Source organism: Sinohyriopsis cumingii, chromosome 11, assembly GCF_028554795.1.
Source record: "Sinohyriopsis cumingii isolate HCF-2022 chromosome 11, ASM2855479v2, whole genome shotgun sequence".
In the NCBI taxonomy this organism is placed as follows: Eukaryota; Metazoa; Mollusca; class Bivalvia; order Unionida; family Unionidae; genus Sinohyriopsis; species Sinohyriopsis cumingii.
Genome location: NC_142971.1, coordinates 55,614,940 through 55,624,295, shown reverse-complemented (window position 1 = coordinate 55,624,295; position 9,356 = coordinate 55,614,940). Strand labels below are relative to the sequence as shown.

General features: G+C 39.1%; 1 protein-coding gene across 1 annotated transcript; it reads right to left on the bottom strand.

The window, feature by feature from the left end:
- Positions 1-3,831: 3,831 nt before the first annotated feature.
- On the bottom strand, positions 3,832-7,018 carry LOC149788491 (U3-aranetoxin-Ce1a-like). Its single transcript, XM_089975719.1, has 2 exons — positions 6,898-7,018; positions 3,832-4,213 (listed from the first exon to the last, which is right to left on the bottom strand). Exons 1-2 carry the CDS (start codon positions 6,943-6,945, stop codon positions 3,887-3,889), a joined length of 375 nt encoding a protein of 124 aa, XP_089831845.1. The 5' UTR covers positions 6,946-7,018; the 3' UTR covers positions 3,832-3,886.
- Positions 7,019-9,356: the final 2,338 nt, after the last annotated feature.

Sequence of the window (9,356 nt, the reverse complement as noted above, 5' to 3'; positions counted from 1 at the left end):
TCGCCATTCACAGAGTACTTCGTATCGCCATTCACAGATTACTTTGTATCGCCACTCACACACTACTTTGTATTGCCACTCACGGACTACTTTGCATCGCCATTCACAGATTTCTTTGCATCGCCATTCACAGATTACTTTGCATCACCACTCACAGCTTACTTTGTATCGCCATTCACAGACTACTTTGTATGGCTATTCACTGACTACTTTGTGTCACCACTCACTGACTACTTTGTATCGTCATTCACAGACTACTTTGTATTGCCACTCACAGACTACTTTGTATCGCCATCCACATATTACTTTGTATTGCCACTTACAGATTACTTTATATCGCCATTCACAAACTACTTTATATCGCTATTCAGGGACTACTTTGTATCGCCATTCACAGATTACTTTGTATCGCTACTCACAGATTGCTTTGCATCGCCACTTACAAGTTAATTTGTATCGCAATTCACAGACTACGTTGTATTGCCATTCACAGACTACTTTCCATCGCTATTCAGAAACTACTTTGTATCGCCATTCACAGATTACTTTGTATCGCCACTCACAGATCACATGATATCACCACTCACATACTACTTTGTATTGCCACTCACAGACTATTTTGTATCGGCATTCACTAATTACTTTGCATCGCCACTCACAAATTACTTTGTATCGCTATTCATAGACTACTTTGTATCGCCATTCATTGATTACTTTGTATTGTCGTTCACAGACTACTTTGCATTGCAACTCACAGACTACTTTGTATAGCTATTCACAGACTACTTTGAATCTCTAATCAGAGACTGCTTTGTATCGCCACTCACATATTACTTTGTATCGCCAATCACAGATTACTTTGTATCATCACTCACAGATCACTTTGCATTGCCACTCACAGACTATTTTGTATCGCCATTCACAGACGCCTTTGTATCGCCATTCACAGATTACTTTGCATCGCCACTCACACAATAATTTGTATCGCTATCCAAAGACTTCTTTGTATTGCCACTCACAGACTACTTTGAGGATTGTGATGAAGCTTTACTCACGCATTTTCCCAAAATGTAATGTTGGTCCTAAATGAAATTGCATGACTTGGATATCCGGTTTGGTCACATAGCAATCGTCTTGAAAATATTGTGATGACTACTTCTCCAGAATGGATATTCATATCGACATGGTATTTTCAAGAAAAAAAAAAACTTATTATAATCTCGAATTGGTCCTAATTGAAAATGTTTCCGAATTACATCGAATATAGCATCTGTGGCAGCCATCAAATAAATATTGCTGTTGCCACTACTCATAAAGGATTTGTCATATTGACATGAGTTATCACTAGAAGATCTTTCATGATGTATAGTTCGTCATAAATGACAATGATGCTGCTCACACGTCTAATATGGCCTCCATAGCGACCCTATTGAAAATCTTGTTAACACTACTGCTCCTGAACGGAAAGTCATTTCGACGTGGGTGTTTCAGCAAGAGACATCTTATGACGTTTAAATGGTCCTGATTTGATCTCTAATGTGCCGCCATATCGGCTACCATCTATATCTTGCTATATCAACACCGCTCTCAGATGATCATATCGACATGGGCTTTTCCTCAATAGATTTATTTTAATATCTAGCAAAAGTAATAACTTTGCAGGAGTCGAACCGTTTATTTTCTTTTTCCTTTCGGATGAAATGAAATTTCTAAGGTTTATCACTGCTATGAAAAAAAAAACAGACTTGCAGCATTTTTGCGCTCAGAGGGAAGTGGCTGTTTGGCATGCCTGGTGATGTTACAAATTGAACTCAGAGACTAAGACTCAAGCAAAACGTGAATAACGTGACATGAAATCTATATGTATTTTATATGACATGATGCAACGTTTTGAAAAACATTTGAGTTGTGTCATTAGCCACTTTATTCGCTTCAGCCTATTATATCTCGAAGACTTTTCGTTAGACTTAAATAGGCATATTGGCTTTTCTTGTCAGATATGTGTAAAGTTCCAGTAAAAACTCACAATGTCCGGTGAACACACACAGAGAAATGAATAAGTTGATTCTCAAACCACGTACAGTGATGAAAATCAAATTGTATGCAATGCATCAGTTTCACACTGCCAAATTATAAAAAAAGAAACAAAACAACCAAGGATTCAAGACACACTAAAGTGAAGCTTTGACGACGATAATTTAAATTTTACGAGATCATACCTCATAGCGCCTTTTATTTGACCAAAATATGAACTTTTAATTGAACATAGATGAGTCTAGATTTCTGAACAATAATCATTCACGCAAATAGTTTTACTCATCAAAGTTTTCAATCCATGAACATTCACCCTTGCATCTGTGGAAAGCATTTATGTTCCAGATCTGTCTGCCCAGTAAACTAATCCAACAAGTTTGTTCTCCATTACTTTTCAAAACGTTTTCTGAGCGTCGATGATGACAGTTATAATTACCCGTAGAAGTTGCATTTTTTATTTGTACAGTTTGCACAGGAATTCAACAGCCAATGTCAAGATAAGAAGTTGTGTCATGAGTTGAAAGCCGCTCTCAGGATAAAAAGGCATGTTGTTAGTAGCAAGCCGCCCTAGTCCAGCCTTTGTACAGGATGGCCATTCTGCCATTGAGTTTTCCTTTGCCCATTTGCTCTCTACCACGGATTTTAATATAAAATAAAATCGTGTTGGCTTACTGTTATGACTATAGGCTTACAAGTAACAGAAAAAGCAACAGCAGCAAGTTTAGTAAAATTCAACAAATAATTTAATTCTCTAAGTCATAAAAAGAAAATTTAAGAAGAACTTACAGTATTGTGAATTAAATCTCAAATAATCCTACAGGTTCTGTCATAAGTCCAAAAGTATAGAGTTCCAAAATGAACTCCATATCTTGAATGTTCTAATGTGCCAATGGTCTTGATGTATCACAATGATATAATCCAGAATTCTTTGAATGAACTCACAATAATCATAAAATAATATTTTTGTCCAAAATGTCAATGCGCACTTTGTAATTCTCATGAAAAATTTAAATAAGTCCTCTCAAATTATATCTGAACACAACTAAAAGTGATTCCACAAAAATGTAATTAAAGTAGGATTGGTCTCCCTTACATACAGACTGCGAGACTTACGATAGAACAAAATGCCCAGGACTTAACGTCATTTCCCGTGGACATTTCCATCAAATTCGTAAACACATTCATGTCTGTATATTTAAATTTTAGCAATAAACATGGCAAACACCAGGTAGACTATAGTTTTTCCAAGCGAAAACCCAGTGTTCTGAACTCCAATTAAAGTAAACATCTTGTTTACAACTAATCACTGTCATAAAGTATAATCTACGATCATGAACAAAACGTAGTTCTATTATTATTATTATCGTTATCATTGGATTTAACGTCATTTTTCAGCGCCAGAGAACCTATATGACTAGTGCAATGTAACTTGTGGAGGAAGAACCCAGGTAGTTAGCTACGAAACACGTTGTTTGCAAATGACCATTATAATCGATAATCAGAGACAAAGTTAAACACACGATATGGATATACATAACATTATGTAACCACCTTTCTCTGTCTGTCTGTCTCTGTCTCTCTGTCTCTCTGTCTCTCTCTCTGTCTCTGTCTCTCTCTCTCTCTCTCTCTCTCTCTCTCTCTCTATATATATATATATATATATATATATATATATATATATATATATATATATATATATATATATATATATATATATATATATATATATTAAATACTAAACCTTTTTCCACAATTATATTTATTAAACATGCAAATAAAGCAACATTTCAATAATAAGGATTAAAAAAGGTAATTAAAACTCCAGTGACACAGAAGAACGTTTTCTTCTTGGTTAAACTGTTGTGTTGGTTGCCTGAATTGGTAGGCACTTCGGGTCGTGGTGAACAGCATGTGGCCCATCCGCGCCATCTATTGTTGTTCCCCTGCATTCAAGTCCTTCCTCACAAGGACAATAATTCAGATAAAAGTTTGGATTAAACGGATCCTTGGTAATAAAGACGTGGCATGCCTGCCCTTGATATCGCCTGGGTCTACAAATGCCAGAAACAGAGAAAATGAATCTACGCATGCGCTTGTCCATTGCCACGCAACATTCCGTGTCACCGCAATCAACGGACGATTTACAGCTGGCAAGCTCGTCCTGACCCAAACACACACCCTAAAAGATAAAATATTGAAAAAGTCGGTATATTTATCAACTTGGATACCGATATTACCCAACTTCTTGGGGCATAACTCGGAACCTTGTGGTCTTTGGATTAGATTACGAACCTGAAGTCTGACGACGCTATTGCGAAATAGTGCTTTATATATTTGGGAATCAAAAACTTGAATGTAGTGGACATTAAAAAAATGCATCAACTAAGGGAAGATCAAAACTTAATTTTCCCTGGAAAACATTTCAATTCCATATTCAAAACTGTAAAACTTTCATAAATTCCTCCAAATTGACATTATCAGAAACGTTATAATTGACAAACATATAGATAGTGTAATGAGAAAAACCCATGGACACTAAATTTATATTCGTATAAGCCAATTTTCGTTTCTTTAAAGTTTATGTTCTGATTTTAAATGTTAGCGGGCTTTGTGGTGTCATCTAGCATCTTTTGGGTCACGTTCTGGGTCACGTTATTCCGCCTAGGTATATATACTTGCCAAATATAGCTTGCAATAGCGCTATGTTCTGAAACGGTATTGTGTGAAGACATCCACTTATAAGTGGAGCAGTATAATCACCCCGCCAGAGCAAGCACATTTCGACGTATTTCGCCCGACATGAAAAGGTCAGGCCAGGGAATTTGAAAAGTGTAGGGACAAGGTCGTTTGTCAACCAGGATACAGGCGATCAAGGCTCGCCCAAGAAACGCGGCAATCTGGCAACAATACACATTTACTGAAGGTCTCTCATCTCTCATCATTTAGCGATATTCCTCTCTCTCTCTCTCTCTCTCTCTCTCTCTCTTGAGCGAGTAACGACAAAGTCGGCGACTCTGCCAACCGGTCGGCGACTCTGCGACCAAGTCCGCGACCGAGTCGGCGACTCTGCGAACGGTTGGCGATTGTACTACCTAGTCAGCGACACAAATGGCGACTCTGGACACAGTCTGCAACCAACTTGGCGACCAGAGGAAGACCCAGTTGGCGTCCCTGCGACCAAGTCGGCGACCAAAGGAAGACCCAGTCCGCGACATTGCGAACAAGTCGGCGACCAGAGGAAGATCCGGTCCGCGGCTCTGCAAGCAAATCTGCGACACACTCGGCGACTCTGCGACCAAGTCAGCGACAAGTCGACGACCCGGTGATCCAGACGACGATCCAGGCGACGACCCAGCGACTCAGTCGACGACACAGTCGGTGACCACAGGACACCCAGTCGATGACTCAGCAACCCAGTGACTCAATCGGCGATCCAGTCGGCAACAAGAAGCCAGGAATAAGACGGTATCCCGCAGGGTAGAAATCTGTCGCACTCTTGAGCACTCTGGAGCGCCAGTCCTTAGATATATTCAGCAGGGTATCATTCCAAATGCAAAGACCTATCTTAAAGAACCAGAGATAGCGAGAATCGGGATTGTGTAGCCGAGCGAGTTCCAGTACAATATTATTTAGTCCGTGTTTCCTCTGACTTTTTCCACAACTTGTTAGATATTTTGACAGCTATTTTGGTGTGGGAGGTCAGTGTGTGTGTGTGTGTGTGTGTGTGTGTGATTTGGATTTTTAACGTAGCTTTAACAATTTTTCAGTCATATCGCTATGATGTCTGCAGTGTGGCAGTTTTTAGTGTTGTCTAGCACGGTTTTTAGTGTTGTCTAGCACGGGAGCATCATGTCGCAGACATGTGGCATGATGTCCCACCCAGTCACATTATCCTGACACCGAGCTGACCAGTCCTAACACTAACCTCTTAATGATGAGCGCCAAGCGAGGCAGCTGTTAGTACCATTTTTTTAAGTCTTTGGTATGACTCGGCGGGGATCGAACCCACGACCTCCCGCATCCGAGGCGGACGCTCTAACCACTAGGCCACCGGAGCGATCAGGAGGTCAGAGTGCATCCATTAACAAAAACGCGGGATTAGACGACGTCACGTGATGGCGTTATATTTTAGTCACTTTACACAGGGCCATCATAATTAAAGGTCCTGATATCGAACCATGCTTGCTGGAAATTGATATTTCAGTAGTTTAATTTCTCGTTCATTGCAGATAAAACAGATTTTGTCTCTTTATGAGCAGAAATACTAACCGTAATATAAAATGTAAGTCGAACTTGATCATTACCTAAGAGAATGTACCCAGCAGAAGTAGAATCATTTAATAAGTATGGGATTATCTAATATTGTTGTTGTTTGAGTTTTAACAACATTTCTCGGTGCTATGTAGGCTATACGTGGCGGCCAGTGTAACTGGTAGAGAAAGAACTAGGGAAAACCCCGGTAAGACATACGGGCACACAGCAAGCTACTGAAAAGCTTTTTAACTTACCCACATTGGCCGAGACCGAGACTCGAACCTACACAGACAATGTGATATGGCAGTGATCGGTACAGGCCAGCGCATTAGACCAATCAGCCACCCGAGGCCCCTGGGATTATCTAATGTGCAAATTATGCTTTAAATTTTATGCCTATGAACATTTATATATATATCAGCCAGGTAGATCTCGAAATAATATAGTTTAATTTTGCCTCCCCATTTTGAAAGCTGTTACATTATGACGCTAAATAGTGGCTTATGCATATTCAATTATTTCGATAGCTGGGGAGGGGTATTCTCTGATCACCCATTAAAATAAAACTTTCGAAATTAAGCAGAGGATACTGTATATTAGAGTACTTACCATAACAGCACATGATATTATTGCAGCAATGAGTAATTCTACATGCATTTTGATTATTTTGTTTTGAATTTTGTAGCAATGTTGTCTGCTAACGTGCCAGGAGAATTTACTCGTGTTGGGAAATAACAGGTGAATTAAACTGGGACACTGATCCATTGTCGTATAGATTGCAATGTACCTGACATTGGGTCACATCTATCATACAAAGGCCTTAATTGGAAAGTCTCTCTCTCTCTCTCTCTCACACACACACACACACACACACACACACATATTTATCTGAGCTTTATCTCTTGCACATAGACACACTATTGAGATCCATGGAATACGAGTCCGAAGCTAAATATTAGTAGGTAAAAAAATATGATGGATACGTGTCAGACATAGTGTACTTCATATTAACTGGAGGAAATACTTTTCTGAAATTTGCCTTTGACTAAATAAGTGAGGGGAAACACGATCTAGTAACCTACTGATGACGCAACGGTCAGTATGCTACGATAATGTTATTCAGGAGTTTGTGTTCATCCGGTGTACATACATACATACATACATACATACATACATACATACATAGACAGACAGACAGACAGACAGACAAACAAGCAGACATACATAGATGCATACATACATACAGACAGACAGACAAGCAGACAGACTTACCACGGGTACATGTACATAGGGGCAATGGGGGGGGGGCACTTGCACTTGCCCCTCTCCCACCGATTTCAACTCGAAATATTGTTACAATCCAGGGGTCTTTACTTGTCAAAACCTGGCGCGATTCACGCTAGAAGTCATAAGTTTACCCCAAATTTCCAACGACTTCCATACAACTTCAGTTGTAAATTAGAAAGCCCGACTTGTCCGTTCTATACATAAATTTTACTCTAATCAATGCAAGACCACATATCTCACAACTTGCCAAATATCTACCAACCGCACATCTGCATGGTTTCTCTTTGTTAGGTTTCCGTACCACCAGCAGTTCACACCGCAGAAACTATACGACTGTCCCTTAACACATGGAACTATTTTAAATACGCCACCTTAGGCCAGTAAAACTGTTTCCATGCACATTTGGACATAGAACACAATTAATTTTACTATATGTTCTCTACATTTGTTTCCACTGTGTGACAATCATTGCAAATCATATGTAAATCTAAAATACCTGCAATGATGACTTCACGGTGAAGTTCTTGTCAAATGTTGACCAGCTCGTTTTTGAGATGCTGGACTGTCAACATAGCAGCATGTAAATAGAACACAGATTTCACTTCCGGATCATCACCAAGGCCTTATTACTCACTGTGCACTGTCGCCGAAATACATACAGACAACAACACCCTGAGCTCATATTATCAAGAATAAACAGTTACCTTTAAATCCCTACCAAAAATGCATAAATAAAACTCTCCTATCAACACCAAAATGAGAGAGGAAAACATGTTCTAAAAATAGACTAGAACTACATTCGTGGGTACTGAACTGGAAGTATTAATTGTGACGTACTTCCATTTCGCCAGTACAACTGCATCACCTTTGCCACCATGGCGATATAAACGGTATCTGCCGAGTCCCTTCTTATTGATTCCATTGTGTAATTTACCGGTTTCCTACCGTAAATACTACCACTGCAGTCACACACCAATGTACACCACTAGATTTTAATAGGGACTTTGTTATTTCAGGGACACTCATTCGGTTTTGACCTGAATTCACTACTAGTGAACCATGGCATCATGGAAACTCACTAACACTTTACTCCGTGACGTTTGCTCCTAGTAACTGGCTAATTATTTCGGGCAAAGAAATATTTCTACCGCAACGAATTCCAATAATCAGACAAGTAATCACAAAAATCTAAGAATTCATTAAAACGGGGCGCTATAACCTAATGCGCATACTCCAAATTTATTACAATATGTTTTGGCCTACATCCGTAAAACTTTATAATTGACCACAACATGTTTGCTCCCCGCACCCCACCCCATCCCAAAAATAGTTCTGCGTCTCCCTTTGAGAACCGTATCAATCATATGGATATGTCATTGAACCCAACCTGATTAAAATTCGCCAGGGTACAAAGTTATCAACTTATTCTACCTGCATATTAGTAATGGATTAAATTCATGGCTTCTGACCTGCAACAGCGTCCATATTTTAGATGTAAGTAAGGAAAGTAGATTATTGAGATGGTATACTATATAATTACACCACTAAGAATTGTGGATCACACAATAAGACTGGATATAATCATTCAATAAAACACAGACTGGATATAACATGTGACTGATAACTTCCTTGAATAAATGGTCTTCTTCCACACTGAGCTTTAACATTCATTATTGTCAAGACCAAGATCAATTTCTTCATGGCTATCTGTGAATTAAATCTTGTTGGTAGCTTCATGATGACGGTTCAAAATAACTCGGCACGTACGTTCCAGACTTTAT

Coding starts and splice junctions, on each gene's coding strand:
- LOC149788491 (XM_089975719.1), bottom strand. CDS start 6,945: ATGCATGTAGAATTACTCATTGCTGCAATAATATCATGTGCTGTTATG. Junction 4,214..6,897: donor TAATATCATGTGCTGTTATG/GTAAGTACTCTA, acceptor TTTATCTTTTAG/GGTGTGTGTTTGGGTCAGGA.